Source organism: Pempheris klunzingeri, chromosome 9, assembly GCF_042242105.1.
Source record: "Pempheris klunzingeri isolate RE-2024b chromosome 9, fPemKlu1.hap1, whole genome shotgun sequence".
NCBI classification, from domain to species: Eukaryota; Metazoa; Chordata; class Actinopteri; order Acropomatiformes; family Pempheridae; genus Pempheris; species Pempheris klunzingeri.
The window spans coordinates 22580028-22598917 of NC_092020.1; the positions used below are offsets into that span (position 1 = coordinate 22580028).

Consider the following 18890-nt stretch of genomic DNA (forward strand, 5'->3'; position numbering starts at 1 on the left):
AAATAAGCTGTGAATGAATGAATGAATAGAATTTATTTAACCTTCTTTAACCAAACATGTATGCATTTTCATTGAAGGTCATCAAGCAAGAAGGTTTATCCAGGGATGTCTCCGAGTGCACATTGTTCGACCTGCTGAAGTACAATGACGTCAATGATGATGAGCACCTGACCAAAGAAGAGTTTTATACAGCTTTTGGTGAGTCCAAAGTTTTGTTGGCAAAGTGGTTTGCCATTCATATAATCTAAGAAAAACTGGATAAGATCTCGCAGAGTGGAAATTCTCATCCACAGAGTCTCAGTCAGTACCTGTCATATCACATCATATCTCCTGATGTGCATATTGCATGTTGTAGATGATTATTCACATCATCCACGTCTTTAAACATTGTGATAAACGTGTCATCTTCACCTGCTATTTTGATTCACTTATATTTACACAATATTTGTGATTGAACTGTCAGAAGAAGGATAACTTGAAACCATAGAAACAACAGAAGTCTGACCGAGTTCATGGCATAATTCAATATTATGTATTTGTTTGAAACCATAGATTCTGACACCACTCTTCTCGTCCCTCTGCCTTTCTTTTAATAGCATCTTAAATTGTACAAACCTTATGGGCTCCATAAAAGGAAAAGGCTGCTTAATTAAGTACCTAAAACAAGAAAGAAGTGCCTAGCTTGTTAACATCTGAACTGCCAGTCTTGTTTATTCTTTTAGAAACATGGGTCATTACAAAGTTATGATGATGATAAACCTGGAATAGTGTTTGATATCTTGCCAAAGGTTTACTCACTTCAAACTCCAGGTTGTTCCTGTATTGTCTGACTTCAAATGTTAGGTCCACCTTGGTGGATAAAGGGGTGTTCCACACAGTTTCTGCCAATGGAAGCAGGTCAAGACTTAACACAGAGTTTGTGCCCATGGAAGCAGGTCAAGACCACTGTGCACATGTGCACTGTTTTCCTCCCTTTGTTTCCTGCTCTCTTTCACAGTTCCTCCCTGTCTGACATTTTCAGTCAGCTCAATATCCTCTGACAGAATATCCTCTGACATTTGGCTGGCTTGACACATTTAGCAGTAGGAGAGAATTCATAATCAGCCCTCATCTCATCGCCCTTTGAATTTAAAACATTTCTTAGAGCAGACAAAGTCACGAGAGCAAATGGCAAAGTGAAGGAGTCTCATCTTGTCTACTATTCTCCGCATCATACATGAATGTGTGGGAGAAAATCCCTTCTGGCAAACCACAAAAAGAAAGCTTTGGTTCCTTGAAGAGTTGAGATGCTCTAACTCCAACTGCTTCCTCTTCAGCTTTCAGATCTTTTTTGCAAGCTTCCAGCTTTACCCCTCACAAGGAAACTGGATATTTAATGTTAGTAACTCTTCCCCTCTGTGGCAGAGTTTCTCTCAATCTGTCTTACTCTTCTGCTTTACTTCTTTTGTGTTCTTTAACTTTGTGTGCCACTTAGAGGTTCTCTATGCGACACTCTGAACATAACAGCACATATAACATATTGCATTAAACCACTATTTGCTATGTAAAGATAAAGTGAAGTAATGATGATCTGATCAGAGAATGAAGTCACACTCCCTCTGTGTGTGGTAATCTGAGCTTCTCTGTCCTTCGTTCTGATCATGTGTGCATGAACTGTCATGAAGCCTCCCACGATGATGGGAGGAGGAGGGGGGGGGTACAGGTGCACCTTTTTTTTTGGTCTGAGATGCTGCGATATCATACGGAGAACCTTTTCATGTCATTGTATAGCAAAACCTTGATAGCTGGTCAAATATATAAATGACCTAAACTGTTTCATAAAATCTCTTGAGTTGGGATTGCTGTCATAGTTTTTGTAAATTTGTCAAGAACTGAACATGACTACCTAACTTCATGCACACTACTGGAGCCCTCAAAGACATTTCATCAGCTAGTTGATGTCATCACTGACATCTTTAACATGCCACTGTCTCAGGCAAGTGTTCCAACCTAATTCAAGACAGCCACCATCGTCCCTGTGCCTAAAAAAGTCTGCAGTTTCTTGTCTAAACAACCACTGCCTTGTGTCACTCACCCCAGATCAGATGAAGTGCTCTGAGAAACTGGTTCTCCACTATATTGAGAACAATATGCTAGCCAGCCTGGACCACATGGATCAATTTGCATTCAAAATCAACAGATCCACTGTCTTTCTTTCAGTCTTCACACGGCTTGAAAGTAACAACAATCAGAATGCTATTTGTTGATTTCAGCTCAGCATTCAAAAGACTGTTTCCCACGGAACTGATTGGCAAACTTAGCAGCCTGGTCTATAGTACAGCATACAACTGGGCATTAGACTGTCTCCCAAACAGACCCAGAGAGTTTGGATTAGCAGTCAAACTTCCGTTCTCTGGTGTTGAACAGCAACAACCTACTGGTCAACATTAGCAAAGCCAAAGAGCTGATCATTGATTTTACAAAAAAGGACAGCTTGTCCAAATAAATGGAACTGATGTGGTGCAGGTGAACAGTTTTAAGTTCGCAAGCAAATTTGGCATCACAGAGAAGCTGTCATGGTTCTTGTCAGCCTCTACAGAGGAGCAGTAGAAAGCATCCTGACTGGAAACGTCACAGATTGGCACGGAACGAGCACAGCCCAGGACAGGAGGGCTATGCAGCAGGTGATTAAAACTGTCTAGTACATTATTGGTGCCCATCCACAGAGCATCAGTGATACCGGTGAGGTGAGGTGCCTGCACAGAGCTCAAAGAATATTATAAAACAATACCCACCCCAGCAACAGCCTGTTCACCCTGCTGCCATCTGGCAAGCGAAACAGAAGCATCCGCTGTCGTACCACCAGACTACAGAGCAGCTTTTTTCCTCAGGCTGCAAGACTCCTTAACCCATCTTCTGTACTCCACCATTAAAATGTGTTATTTTCTTATGTAGCAAATGGGACAATAACTTGCAGCTTGTTGTGCAACCCTGTGTTGTAGAATGACAACAAATGAACCTTGTGCTTCAAAGATGCATGTGAGCCAGCTGAGAGAGAAAGAGGCTGATAATAAGGTGGCAAATTCACCTTCTCTAGAGACTCTTCTATATCGAATGTTTCAATTCACCTAATTTTAATAGAACTCTATTCATGTAACCGAGGGAAATAACAAAATAATGCAGCCAACAAATTGAAGCTTTAAAAAGACACAACCTGGGTTTGTTAAAACATTATCAGCAGTTGTTTGGCACTGAGAAAAAAATGAAATTGCATATCTGGGCCCGAAAAGGGCACAAAAAGACTAGTCAGAAATTGTGTAAAAGCTGCACTGAGTTGCAAACTCAGGTAGTTTTTATTATGTTATTGGATTGACCAAAGGACTCAATCAGATTTACTGAGCATGGCCAATATCATATATTACTGTGAGTGTTCTTCCATATACAGGCATAAAACAGCTATTTAACCTCACACACATTTAGAGCTACATCTTTTTTTTTTTTTTTTTTTAAATAACATTTTCACTAAACACTTGAGTCATAGCCTTGAACATATATTTCGATGACATGTAGGTTGCAAATGTAGCCAGGTGGCCAGTGCAGTTGAGAAGCACGGACAGAAATCTGTTGGTCGATTTGGCCTCATAGCCCATGGCCACGGTGCCTGAGAATAATGCACTGCAAATTAGAGTTTTTCAGTTCGTTGCGGATATAATCTGTGAGTGGCAGCTATAAAAATCTATGCAAATACCTTAAGCGCTGTTGTAAACTGAGCGCCATCATAAAGTAAATCAGTGGATCCAGTGTGTCCAGAGTTATGGCGCAGCTTGGAATTTAACAGCACTAAATTCAGAATGACTCACCATGAAAACGGCACCTGTCTGACTACTCTGCTAATAAGGACCCTTTGCACACCTTTGTAGAATATTCAAAGCATGGCAACATTGTTTGTCAGAACAGAAGATAAGCCTTTAATGTCCATGCATTATTCATTCCTCCTTTGCATAGACTAGAAGGGAGTTGAGAATCAATTTGCTACAGCTAGCAGTAAGGAAACTGTCTGGCAGAAGTGATGTCTTTTAATTAGATGATGTTACAGATATGAATGATGTCTGCCACGCTGCTGATTGTCAGCCCCTTCTCACCGATGAATAATTTGGTGAACGATGGCTTAGTGCATCATGGGTAAACAGATAAGGGGTCATTCATCATAAAATGTCATTAACTTTTGGTAGGAAAGTGTCACAATACACTGGGACATTGACTATCAGACGTTAATATCAACTATACGTAGAAACACGGCAGAAATCTGTAACATCATCACAGAGTATATGAGAAAGGCTGCAGTACTTCAGTATAGTAGGCAGAGGAGTGACCTTGAATATAGTCCACTCAAGCAGTCACACTTTATAGTTTATGAACAGTAATACAAGTTATGGAATATAATACTGTGGCCCAGTTAGTCACTATAACTACACTATGATTATTGCATTTCAACAAGTAGAAGTTATTCTGTATGTGACAGCTATAGCCATCATGGTTGTGCCTTTTATATATAAGGTAATCTGCTCTCATTCTGCTTTAATGCTGCATCCAATACTTTCCCCAATTTCACGGCACAACCACATTTTTTTTTTTTGCGTATCATAAGAATAAATACTAATAAATAACTAACTAACTAATTGAATTTTACACGCATACCTTCCTTAATTCCACCAACTCCAAGTCCTGAGTCTAAAATCTGCAAAGAAAGGACACGTACTGTACATTGGAGGGATAGAAAGGATCATCATTGGTTCAGGTAGCATGTAGGAAAATGTGATACAGCTGCACTCTAAAAACACATTTTGCATGTTTTCACTTGTGCTCCTGTCCACTAGTTTCCTCTGGAGCTGTGCACTCTGCCAAAACAAGATAGTTGAAACCACTTTTGTGCAGTCAGTGCAGGGAGGGAGGTCTGTCATCTGCAGCAGACCAGCCAACATCTCTGTCACTGCAAAATAAACTTAGGAAAAGGTCATGCTCACAGTTTGCCACAAATAATATCTCAGCCTGAATGTAAAAAGAAAGCATGGGACATTGTACTGATAATGTTTGAGTTACCACTGACTATATATGATTAAATTACCATATTCAGGCTCAGTGAGCAATGGACATTGTCCACAGGTTAGCTTCATATTAGCTAGGATGGGGTGTTTTAAAAGGTGCTACACAAGAGTCAGACTGTGACTGCTTCCGTGTGCCAATGTGGTTTAAAGCCCCTTTAAGTTGGCTAGTCAGTCACAGGGTGCTTTGCCTGTGCACCACACAGTTTAATGTCATTAGTTTGGGTACACCTACTAAATGCATTCTCTAAGCTTCTACACATGCTGCCTCACAGACAACAATGGAAATGAATGTGCAAGTGCTTGGAAAGAATCCTCTGTGCGAATGCTCCCTCAGGCTGGTCTGTTGGCTTGAATCTCACCCTCAACAAAACCTCTTCTTCTTAGGGACATAAACAGCAGACTTGGAGTGCACCTTGCTTTTTAACACATGAAAAGGCCCCATCCATGAGGGTGTCTGCATTTAAACAATCTGGCATTAGCAGTTTCAGCTGTCGTCCTACTTACTACAGTGTTAAGACTAAAGTAGTTAAATAACCTTCTCCACCATATATATCTGTGACTATGTACGGTGTGTTGGATGTAAAGTTTATTTATTCACTACACATTATTTAGCTGATCACAGTAATGACCTTAATTGCACTTTCTTATCAAGTAGAGTGGTAACGCTATTTGTGCTGCACTGTGGGATGTATCTCAACCCTGCTCCTTGTTTCTTGGGGGCCAAGATATTGATCTGAACTCTGACACCTACTGACAGAACTCGAAGCCAGGAGATACAGCTCTGAGATTTCTGCTGAGGCTAGAAGCCGTGTTATATGCCTGCTATATTCCTGAGGGACTGGTGGGAAACATAGATGGACTGTAATGTGATCTATCACATTGTAATGTTGATTCTGTTGTCATACAGATTGCATGAGTTGGAAGGTGGGGCCTGATATTATTTTTAAAGGACAACACAAGTATATTTGCTGCATGTCTGGATGAGGTGTGATCCACCATGTCCATCTGTCTATACTCAACATTTCTACTAGTGTTCATATTGAACATACCTGAGAAATGTTACCTCAATGCTGTTTTGATATTTAATTTTTACACTATTTGCGTATGGATAAAATTATGGGGTAAGGATGTTTTGGCTACCAATTGTAGGGTGAGGGTTGGATTTATTTGGACATTTGGGCCAGTGGGACAGGTTTTTGGGCAAATCAGGGCATCTGAGGGTGTGCTTTGGTTGTGAGTTATATTATAAGGACAGAGATGCTCTGCTTTGCAGTTACACATTGACTTCTGTCATTGTTTGTCAAGGGGCTGTCATTGGAGGACCATATCAGTTGTGGCTGTACCAGTTGTGCATGTTTGCACGTTTTTTTTTTATCCAAAAAAAAAGTTTTTCATCTTATTCTATTTATTACATCTTCCTTCTCATTGCTGTTTGTTTTAATGCAAGACAACTCTGCTTTTGTCTTTCTAAGTCTGGTATAATCCCTGCAAAGTTTGCCAAGCTGGAAAATGAGTTGACTTACACTCTCTACTTCTGTGAAGATTATAATTAGACATCCAAACCAACTGCCGGGCCTCCTCAAGGGAAGGCTCTTTCTATTAAGGCAAGTTTGCTGTTATTCAGCACCCATGGCACAGCGACAATTAATGGATACTCAGGCTTTTACTTGTCAAAACCCCTGCTGAGCATTCCATTCACAGGCTCTGAGAAGTGGTGTTAAAATGGTTTCATAATTCATGGTTCATTTTCCAACATGTGACTTTTCTATCTCCAGAATGTATTAGAGAGATTTAAAAGCGCTTCAATTGCTTTTTTTTTTTTTTTTTAATTCTAAGTGATCCTCAGCTGAAATACAAGGACCAATTTTCTCAACAATTCTCAAAGGGAGATTATTTCCTCGAGTTTAATGACAAAGTGAAGCCTTTGTATTTTTTTAACAATTATATTTGCTATATTTACTAAATACACACATGCAGACAGAGCTGGTTATGTTTTTCTTTTTCTGTCATTTAAAAAGACCATGATACAGTTGAGCCTGACAGGGTTCAGTTAACTCTGAGCTCAACATTTACGTCAGATAAACTGGATCAATACACAATTCAGCACATTGCAGTTAAGATACAATTATAAAAATGGTGATTAAAATATTGGATTATACATAGTAAATAAGGGTTTGGTTGTTCTGAATATTGATAAGTTTTATGGTCTTATCAGAAGACACATAATGCAGCGGTAAAAAGAAATGAGCACACACGGTTTGACCAGGCAAACTAGACACTTTTGTTTGCATTTGTTGATTTTGACCGATCACTGCTAGGTTGTGGTTTAGAAAGTCAATACAAACCCATTAAAAACTAGAGGGTTTTAGAGATTAATTTGCTTTAAACGGAAAAAAAAAAAAAAAAAAAAAGACAAAATCCTCATTCACACAACATTTGATGTGGTTTTTCATTTTTAGAAGCAGCAACAGCAGTTTGTTTAAGTGTTACATCTCAAAGAACGTGATATAATTATGAAAAAATAACTTCTGGATTTAGAAATGGTGTGACAGAAGAATAAATCAGAACAATGGGTAATCCACACCAGAAGTGCATCACAGTGCAACATCCCCTATTTACTGGCATAGAGAAAAAGTGTAATCTCCATAGGCAGCTGTTCAGATCACACGAATACCAATTCCACCTTCTGCATGCTGTGAATTTATTAACTGTATTGATAATGATCGCATAAGAGCCCCAGATTCAGTTTGAGCTTTTCTGTTTCACTGTGGAGATACAGAGCCAAGGTATGGGAATGTATACTTCTCATGAAGTATTTTGTCCTTTGCATCTCTGATGTTTCTGGGACGGTATGTCCAGCCGCTGTCTTGCTGCCTACAGGGCAGTTTGACACCATTATAGAGGTCTGAGTTTCCTTGGATTCACTGAATGAATGCCTCAGAAGTGTTCACACGTCACTGATGGGTCTGGTTTAAATTCACAGTAAGAAGAAACCCTCTCTCAGAATATATTTTAGTGCCCTCTGACTGAGAGAGGTTCAATGTGATTTTCTGGCTGTCAGGGTTGTTTAGCAGTTCAGTGTAAACAGATTGCGGCACTCATCCTCTTTTCCCAACATTTACCATCTCCTGTCATCCAGTTGAAGGTGTTGGCATGCACCATTTGCAGTCGCGCAGCTATTCCAGTAAAACTAGAACACAGATAGTTAGATGGAGCCATGCAGTACTGTAACTCCTTCAGAGTTTGTGATGGTTGAAGTTGATTGATTCAAAATAGTGTATACAGCCCTCTTAAGACACCTCTGGTGTTACTCAGATTAGTGACAGAACAGACGCCACTCAACATTAAAGGTTGTTTATACGACATTCAGGGCATTAATATAGAGCCAAACAGTTCTTTGCTATGTAAAGATACATTGAAGTTATTGTGGCCTGAGCAGAGAATGAAGTCAGAGTCAGTGGTTGTCTCCAGAACGACCAAGAGACCCAAACATGGACCCACCACGGTAGCAGAGTTGGGTGGGTGGGGGGGGGTCACATTTGTTTCGGTGTGAGCTGCTGAGATATTGTATAGAGAACCTTTAAACCCTCAATAAAATGAAAAACTATGCAATCTGATAGTTTAAGCCATGCAAGCTTATGTGGGTGATATATGATGGGGCCATGAAACCACAGCCTTCCTCGTGCGATAGCTTAAGTGCTCTATGGTTTACTTATTGCGGTAAGATAGGGGATTTTTCATTAGTTGTTTTCCACAAGGTAGTCGTGATAAAATTAATCCAATTAGAGCTTTGCTCGGGCTCTGTTGCATACTAATGCTGGCCGTCCCTCGAGACCTCTCCCAACAGCTGCTTTGGAAACAGACTTGAGGCTGATCAGCCAAAGGTAATGCACTCACTAAGGCCATTTGTTCATGTTTTACAGCCATCCTGATGTTTATAATGTTTGTGGGAGGAAAGAGGAAGTGGATAATAATTATCCTCTTATCCTTTACCACACACCTGTAATTTTTGCATTCTTAAATGGGTTTTAGTGATAATGCTGCAAAAACACATTTATTTCTTCCGGTTCTTCAGGACCAGAAAGACTGATGCTGATGGATACTGAAAGACTGATCACTGTAGCCATGCCTAGGGTAGTTTGACGTTCTTCAACCTAAAGCTTTTATTTAGATGCGTAGCTTGGAGTGTAACCGTCTCAATGATGATCAGGAGGTCTTGATTACAATTCTCTGATGATGAGATAACAAGCCTCCAACTTTTATATCTGTGGTCTGTTTCTCTATTCTCGATTTCAGTTTTCAGTTTATTTATTTTGCACAAGTAAAAAAAAAAGCATAATACACACAAAACTTTTAATTTAAAAAGTTACATGACGACAGCTGAAATTACATTTGTGGCATATTCTTACTGTTCCTATTTTACTTAATGGTTTAGTCTTCATAATACTGCTGAAGTTCATAATCACTCACTTGAAGAGGAAGCTTCCACCCATTAAACTAATTTTACAAGGCTTCTGTAAGAAATATAATACTTACGTAGATTATAATTATATCTAGTTATATGGATAAAAAAGGTAGATAATCCAAAGTAGGCCTACATAACATGCATTTACTGTGGCCTGCATACAACGATGGAGGAGCGTGCAATGAAACATCAGTTCGGTAAAGGAGCAGGACAAAAGCAATAAACAATGGGCAATGTGATAGTCCACACAGTATTAGAAGCTCCTGAAAGTAAGCTACAGAATGGTCTACTGTATACATATAACCACATAATTGTATTGGCTGTAGCCTACATGAGAGATAGAGTATTTATGTGCTATATAGGCTACAGTCTATTTTAGAACAATTCAACTGTTTTAATGTACAAAAAAATAGATTGTTTTGGGATAATACATGATTTTGTAGCATGTGTTTAACTAAGTGTGGGTGGAGAGTGCTTTCTACCCCTCATTTTTTTATATGGGGTCTTGCAATATTCACTCTGCAGCCTACCTCTCTTTCTCCTCTGACGATAGTCATCATGGTCAGGGTGAGCACACTTCCATTTGTGTTTTCTTACTTGACATCCCAGTGAGGTTATATTTTTTGCACTTCAAAACGGAGTCATTTCTCAGAAGGAATGCAAACTGAAATGATGTGAAGACGTGATCCCTCCCTGTCAACATGTATGTTTGTGTTTATGGGCACACTTGAAAATCACCCGATTTTAATGTTTTGTTACTGTGCTGTTGTTCAGAGATCCAGTTTGTTTAGCAGTGCGACTAGTGGCAGCAGTTCAACATGAAAGCAAAAAAACGTACTTTCCTTAGAAAAACAAAGGGAATACGTGCGCTTCAGTGTTCAAACTATTTTCTTTCTCTGTCAAACATTGCAGTCCACTGAGTCGCTCATCTTTGGTGTCAAAAACAGAAACTCTATTCTTCTTGCTTTGGGAGAGAGTTTGCACAAATCAGCCATCCAAGATCAGAGAATGTTCACGAGTGTGCATTCTGTTTTTGGGGTATTTTTTCCCCTTTGAGTCTTTGCGTGTTCTCGGCTGTGAATACTCAGCATCAGGGAATCTACTTTCATCTCCACTTCAAAATGTTAAACTCAAAGCAATTGGGGGTACACAACCATTCAGCCTTAGTACTGAACATCATCGGGAGGGAAAGAGAGGGAGTGTTAGAGGAATGTGAGACATAGTGAAGAGAGACAGAGCGAGCATGTGTGGGAAAGAGAGCGACAGTGCATGATAGAGGATGGAGTAAGGGGGTTGGCTAAGCAAGCTTGGTGCAATTTGTCTTCATGCAGCTGGCCCTTTGCAACGTCCTGCAGGCCCATGCTATTTTCCCTGACAAGCTTGTTGCCTCCAGTGCAATAGGTGATTTACCTCTCGCCGTGGCACTGACCAACACCCCATTCTGGGAGCAGAGTAGAGTAAATCAAAAGTCTGGACTTCACCGTTAATCACTAATTACAGGTTGGACGGTGAAGGTTGATCCTTCCCAGGAGGCAGAGTCCCCTCAGGCCTCAAATCAGACCAAAAAGAGGAGCCAAGGCCACTTCCTCCTCTGATAAATCTCTCACAGAGGAGGTGCTGGACTCAAAGTGTTGGAGTCGATTCCAACAGCCCGGACTCCCATTTCTCTGAGGAGTTTCTCATTCGGGTCGGATACTAGCCCTCGCTTCCCTCCTATCTCCCCTCCTTCCTGCATCCATCAGCTAAACCTATGATGGAGCCTGCCTGGCTGTCTGTCTGCCCACTTTTTTCTTTAAATTCTCCCTGTAACTTCACACATTTCTATCCCCCCAGGGATCAGCAGCAAATCGAGTTTGTTGCTTGCAGCGTATTCCAAAAGCATTAAGATACAAGGGGGCTGTAATTGAATGGTTTAGGGAGGACATTATTGAAGGAGATTTTTGTCAGCGTATCCACCCACCACCACCTCAACACCACGAAGAGCACCAAGTGGCTGGATGCTGTGTTGATCTGCTGGCTATAGTGTTGTTAGTGTCAGGGGAGGGGGAGGAGGATCATGGAATAGCCATGTGTAACTGAAGGAAGATCCACTTTCCTTAATTCTGCATTTTCTGTATCGGGGCTGATTTAATGTGTTTTACTTTCCTTGCTGTGTTGTCCTCCATATTTCCTGTTTTTTGGTCATGGAGGGTTTTTGGTTCTTTTTAAATTAGATTAGCCCACATTTACACTTTGACCACCATTTTTTTTTTTACATCATTCAACTACATTAATAATGACTTTCATTTTGACTTAAACCCCTTTAAATCTGTGGAAAACTTGAAGAAGATGACTACTTATAACTATATATATATTTTGCAATGTTGCCATGTTCCAAGATTACAGCAGTTACTCTGATTACTACAGAGGTACAGAAATAAAACCTAGGTTGTAGTAAACCATATTTGTCTGCTTCCATTCTCTCATCCCGTCGGTTCTGTGATATGATACACCAAAGAAACAACAGAGTCAAAAGGTCTGGTGCTGTTTAGTGCAGCTTTCTCTGGAAAGAGCACTTACTCACCTCAGTGTCGGACAGTTTGTGCTTTAGCTCTTACGTTTCAATTTGTTCCATCCTGCCATTTGAGAAAAGTCCACCAAGATTTAATATTTGACGAGTAGGATGAATGTGCAGTGGCTAAGGGCGGTGTGTTGTCATTCTCTGCTGCAGATCAGCTTTGTTGAGGCGTTAAGGGTGAGCGTGGTTCTACTTTAAAATCACAGCGAAGACAGCAGCATATCTGTAAGCCCGGCCACTTGTTGTTAAAACTTCTGTTCTGCTGAACTTGAACAGAACTGAAGTTGCTCCACTATAGCCTCAATGGGTAACATACAGCTTTAATGAGGCCCTGTTAACTAGAAAGTTTTTGTTCCTCAACATTTTTCATTCCAGTCATTTCTTCTCTCTATGGCCCCGACTTACTGCTGCCACTGTGTCTTTTACATGCAAACGGCTCCTAACTGATCAAACGTTTTCCATAAAATGATTCTTGTCACATTATGATGTCCACAGGGGGAGTGTTTCAGTCGCTTTATGAAGTTGGTTATTGCTTTTCATGTACCATTTAAACCCTTCCTTTTCTAGATCAATACGAGTGACAGGGTATGTTCATGACATGAGGAATCCCCCTGTGCAGGCCATCACAAGACGTTTTTGATCATCAACCAATGAAAGAGACTCACTAACGATTAAAATCGTTTACTTTTTAGAAATGAAAGACTGATTGGCTCATTAATGAATGTTTAAACTGCCTCTGTGTACACGTGTAATTAGACACGCATAATAATAATAATGAAACATCTCATTTCAAACTTTACCTCTGGGTGCTACAGTTAAAACACAATAGAAAAGGGCATCATCCAAACGCACAAAGACTTGTTGACAACAGAGTTTAAAATTACTATGAAATCTAAAGATCACACCAGGCAATGTACACTGGCCTCACGTTGCTGATAATGTTACATTTGTGTCAACTCTCAACTGTCAGAGACATGTTGGCTCAATACTTTTTTAGTACATTATGCGGTACTGTTTTTAAAAACTTTCTTCAAACAAAGCAATCTGAATGAAAGTCATTTTCACCTAGATTTCAGGCCCCTAAACACCAAAAGTTTCCCACTGACAGAGCAAATTGATTATCACAAGTAAAGAGAAAATGGGAAAAAGCAAAATTAAGAAAATGCAAATGCAAGTTGCTGTTAATTCACCCGACTAGGTGAGAAAAACTAAATGGAATATATAGATGGTTATAGTACAGGATTTTCTTTTTTTTCCTTAAATTCAAAATAGTTAAGTTACTGTTTTTTTTTTTTTTTTAACACAATAGTATAATCATCTAAACTCAGAGTTATACTTCACTGAGAAGAAATGGTCATTATTAATCCTCTAATTTTGATGTAATCCTGGCAGAGATTTACCTAGGCTTAAGCAGGGTTTCATTGGGCCAAATGATAGATTAAATGTCTTAACTCAAAGCTTCCCACTGAAAAGAAGTATGAGTTGTCTCACAGTTCCAGTCTGATTGGCCTGGATCTAACAGGCTAGCTAGGTTCACAGTTCAAAGACACAACTGGTGGACCAAACACAGTAAATGAGTAAGAAGGTTAAAAAAGCATTCAGAAGCTATTGGTACAGGGCCACTGGAGTCATGCTGTAATTGAAGGTGCTCTCATCCTTATTCTCTGGGCTGTGGCAAGTGAACACTGTCTGCTGGACCTGCTCTTTCATTAGGTTTTGTATTTCATGCCCTTAGGAGCAGAACAAATTGAGTCTCTGTTTCCTTTTGCCCGTTGCTCATTACCCAAGAGAAAGATTAAAAAGCATTCTCTCACGGGCCATGTTGCATAATACCATCGAAGAACGGATGAGCGTACATTGTATTCACGGTCTCATCAAAATACTGGACCCACAAAGAGCGTTAACCAATCATAGCCTCTCACAAACTAACCCTGGCTTTTCTTTGTGGTAATGTTTTCTCTCAGTAATGGGTCAAATTTAAACACACAGAGAACACAACCACATCTCATCGTTGGCAGGAAATTTTGTGTGCAAGTAATACTGAATTGAAGAAAGCACTGACTCTGGCTGAGGTCTAGAGCTGTGTTTCCTCTGGGAAACCTCTCTGGCAGTGCAGGCTTTTTTTTCCGTGTTACTTTCATCAGAAAAGATGCACTCCTGGGCTTTTCTTACAATTGTGGAGAGTCTAGCTTGTTTTAAACTCTCAGAACACCGAGCATGTTAAAAATTTTCCAACTTCGAGTTACAAAGGAGCACGCTTAGACCAACGGCAGTGGTGCCTCCCAGATGTGTCTGTTTTATACTGTTGGCTAAAAAAGAGGGTCCACAGAGAAAAACCAATTGATAAATTAGGACTTCCATTATAGTATCATTACATAAATTATGCAATGTATTAACAGAGCATTTATCTTATCTCCCTCCCATTACTTTACAAATTGCAATAATTGTGCTGCCTCAGTCCATCTTTAACTAAAAGAAAACATCTGCCTCTAAAGCACAACATCAGCTAATTGAGACGCTCTTGTCTTTTGAATTCTTCTTTCAGGCAAAGAAATGTAGACAAACGTGAATTCTTGCACTGTGAAGTATCTCATTGAGTTTATTCCTCTGAATTGTGAGCCGATACAAGAAAGAGAGGTCCATCTAATTCCTGCTGTAAAGGGACGGCGGGCCCCGTTACTCAAAACTCAAAACTTGCTCAAAAGTTTTACAAAGAGTTGTAATTGTTTTCACCGTCACTCTGCAGTTTAATTTTTATGCCCCAAAACTTAAATTGAGTCGGCCATCTTAAGACAGTCTAACATTATGTCATTTTATTCCTCGTCAACAGATGTGTACCTGCTCACCCTTCCAGACGACCAGAAAGTGAGCGTCACCACTGTAACAGTTGGCCAGAGCGCCGTGTTGACTTGTGCCATCACAGGGGAGCGGAGGCCTCCTATATTGTGGAAGAGGAACCATCAGTATCTGAACTCCTTGAACCTTGAAGACATCAATGTAAGAGCTGGCTGTCATTACTCTCTCTGATTTATTGTTTACATATAGAAAGAAGGGAAGATAAATGGGTAGATTGGTGTATGTACTGTATATAGTGGACGCATTAAGATAATAGTAGGTGGATAGATACGTGATGGTGTTTATGGTTGAATGGCCCTAACACATGCAGCGCACAGGTCTAATTATCACGTTTTCACCATGTGAATCATCAATTCTTAACAACTGTTTCAGTGTTTTTTTGCAAGAGCTATAAATGTCAGATAATTTCATACTATATTTCTTTCTCATCATATTTTGATTTCATTTTTTTTGGCAGTGGCTCAGACTGTAAGCACATTTTATTTGACTGCTGGCGCTGGCTTTGTATTGTAGGTCTGACAGTAATCCAGTACGTCAGTTTGTGTTCTTGGTGTCTGTGTTTAGAGACTGCTGGGAGGGACAGGGATTTCAGACAAAGAAAGAAGATGAAGGGGGATACCAAAGGGGTTCAGCCCTAGAGGAAGGACCTACTTTTACAACTCAGTGAAAGACTATGTGTGTACGTGTCTGTCAGTCCGTCTGAGAGTGTATGTGTTAATCTGCAAGTGTAGCCCCAGACAGCCCTCTGTGTCACTTTCATCCACATCAAAAGGAGCAAGGACACTTATGTGGCAAGGTACACAAAAGGCAGACCTCCTTCGCTTTACCCTTTTCCCCTCTCTGCGTGTCAGGGCTGACCAAGATGATTGTGATACTGCTGTGCATAATTAAGTCAACGCTGTCGCAGTAGATAAAGGGAGACCCAGCGAAGCCACTAATGTAACATTAAATGTTGATGACCCTTAAAATGAATAAGAGGCGCCCAGCTGTCGCCAGTCATCCTTGGCACCATCAACTGGCTCTAAACTAACGGACTGGTTCTGGTTGTTGGTGATGTGTGATTCCCATGAAGAGCTGCGCCAACACCATGAGGTGTTTTTTTTTTTAATGCCATGCGTGTGAGACTAACTGCTTTTCCACTGTTTTCTTTTCAGTCATTTTTTATAATATAATATGCCTGCTTTAAAGCAATTCATGGGCAAAAAATACTCATGCAGGTGCTGGGTGTAACAAAAAAGAAATGTCGTGTCATATTATTTCTTGAAAATGCGATGAATATCTTTTGGAGGATTTGTGGAAGAAAAACAGAGAGGTGTGAGGTCTTGTAAGGTCAACGCAGACTTTGATCCATCTTTCATATTTTTTTTTCAGAGAACTGTTTTACTGCCTTCTTTTTTTTTTTTTTTGCAAACTCAATAGATCTAGTTTTTTGTTTCATCTCCTAATGCCTCATAACACATGGAAGAGTTCAGTGTCCTGACCAAGAGTGGGCTTTGTCTGCTCTTCAGTTTCCCAGCGACTAACATCACATCTTGCAAAGGTGTATTTTCAAATTCAAATGTTAGCTCAGGGATAAAATCATTTGCTGCTGAATGGTGTTAAGTAAAGCCATTTTAGCAAAAAATAGTTTTGTGTAAAGTTCATCAATAGCTGGAATAATGACAGTGTGTAGAGCAAAGGCTTGAATTGACCTCTTATCCTTCAAAAATTGTTGGCTTTGATTAAAATGTCTATTTCACCTTTTAACTGTGGAATCATCCAGTTGTAATTTTCCTCATTATTGAGACAGTGAAAAGGAGAACTGGCAGTGTTGGTAATCAATCACAGCCTGCAACCATCACACTCCTCCAGAAAACATCAAAATGCGATTTCAGTCTACAGACCTCATAGCTTGAGAACAGAAAGAAAGATGCAACTAAGTTTGCATTTTAATTAACCCTGAACCACTGTGGTACTCACAGGGCCTTCGTGTTGCCTGTATTTAATGTTGTTGCATAAAATTACACCTCCTCTGTCTCTATGGTACCCACAGCATGCTGGGTTGCTGCCAGTGCAGCTTCGTGGAGTGCGACTGAGTTTGACAACCACAGGGACTAATCTGCCGCTCCAGACTGAGAAAACTCGCTGTACTTTGACCCCTTGAGGTCTGCGATTGTCAGATTTGATTTTTTTTGTTGGTGTCTAACAAAGCCTGAGTTTACATCCTCTGGTAATGCACAGATTACCTCCAGAACAGCTGCACTAACACCAAACACCACCAGCAAGTGAATCAGCTCTAAAAGTCTCTTGTGGCTCATCAGAAAAATGTGCAAACCACGCAGCACCAAGAGAGACTACCAATGGAAGCGGCACACCAATGGCGGCTTAATCCAGATTTATTTTTGGCTCTCAGACTTCCAGTCAATCATTGTTGTTCCTTCCAGAGAGGAGAATGGATTTGGTCTGCACCTGGCACCCACAGACTAATTCTAAATTGCCTTGCAGACAATTTCTGTATAATTGCTGGCTGTTAATATTTGTGAGTATCCACTGCCAGCCTTAATTAGAGTCATATTCCTGTGAGTACACATGGGAGGTTTATGCATTCTAATCTCGCAGTCTTTCCCAGTTTAGAATGTGGTTATTTTCGAAATTTTGTCGACATTCAGACTTAGTGAATCGTGCGTTAATCCCAGTGGTGAGCTTGTATCCTGGAGTTCAATAGAGCCTCTCTAAATTTTGACAAAGCAGCTTACTGTAATTCCATGAAGTTGACAGTTGCTGGCTATTGCATCATCATCAGAGGCTGTCAGTATTTCAATCCTCCCTGAGTGGCCGAAAGACACAGTCTTGTTGTGTGTATGCCTGTGTGTGTGTGTGTGTGTGTGTGTGTCTATGTGTCTATACAGTCATGTTCGTGTTTGGGGATGCCGATTCTTTGGTCCCGGAAATAGTTCAAAAGATGAAAGATACATTTGATATTTTGTAACTCTTAAAAAGTTTGGAAAAGTTTATTTCTGAGCCTGAAATTTGTATAAAGTTACTACTTCAGCTACTTTATGGAGTAACATGTCCTAGTTGGTAAGTCAGCTTCCAAGGTTACCATGAAAATATATCTAATTTAGCATCAGAATCTTTGAATTCAAGCACAAACAGACATGGACATATTAATATTAATATTGATATGAAAATAAAATATGTTTTGAAGAGTGCAGCTGCGACATGAATATATATTATGTAGGAAGCGCCACAATCTCGGCTACATCTTTCTGCTCTTCCTTTCTTATCTTGTCCATTGGAATCTGCGTTTTTATCTCCCATAATGCCTTTGTGCCTTATTCCGGAGGGTTTCACATTATCTCTCCATTGTGGAGATGTACCATATGTAACATTAAATGAATGTGATGATTTATTATATCTGTTTTCAGTTTTGATCAGTGTTTACCACCTTGGTATTCCTGCTGTGCTGTTTCTAGAGAATCAATGAAGCTGTGCGACATTATACGGCAGATAACACGCGAATCTAACTTACACAGTGGCGTTTTACTTTATCTCCAACTTCTATCAGGAGGGCTTTTTTTTTAGTTGAATTAATCTTGTGGTCTGGGAGCTCAGAACCACACTCTGTCTTGTACCCTCTGTCCTACTATATTATCATAACATTAGATCAACATGGAGGTATGTACTGCAGTGTCTGTAACATTGTACTGTTTATTTCTAACCACAACACCAGCATTGCTTTCACCTGTCAGCTTTAAATGGATTTCTTATGCCTTAATGCTTTCATCGAACTAAACTTCTGAATATTTGACCTGTTTTTCTCTCCAACAGATCCCATCCCAGGTAGGCTGTTTTCTCTATCTACAGACTGGCATTGTTTCATTTTTTGGTTTGTTTTTTGTTCCACTCACAAAAAGCCCACAAAGCTAGTGAGGTGCCTACAACAGAT

General features: G+C 40.0%; 1 protein-coding gene across 1 annotated transcript in view; it reads left to right on the forward strand.

The window, feature by feature from the left end:
- Nucleotides 1-18890, forward strand: part of fstl5 (follistatin-like 5) — a 127592-nt gene that overhangs the window by 57282 nt on the left and 51420 nt on the right. The window contains exons 6-8 of the mRNA XM_070836428.1: nt 78-198; nt 14937-15103; nt 18773-18784. Coding sequence (XP_070692529.1) covers nt 78-198; nt 14937-15103; nt 18773-18784 — 300 coding nt within the window. The remainder of the gene's footprint in view (nt 1-77; nt 199-14936; nt 15104-18772; nt 18785-18890) is intronic.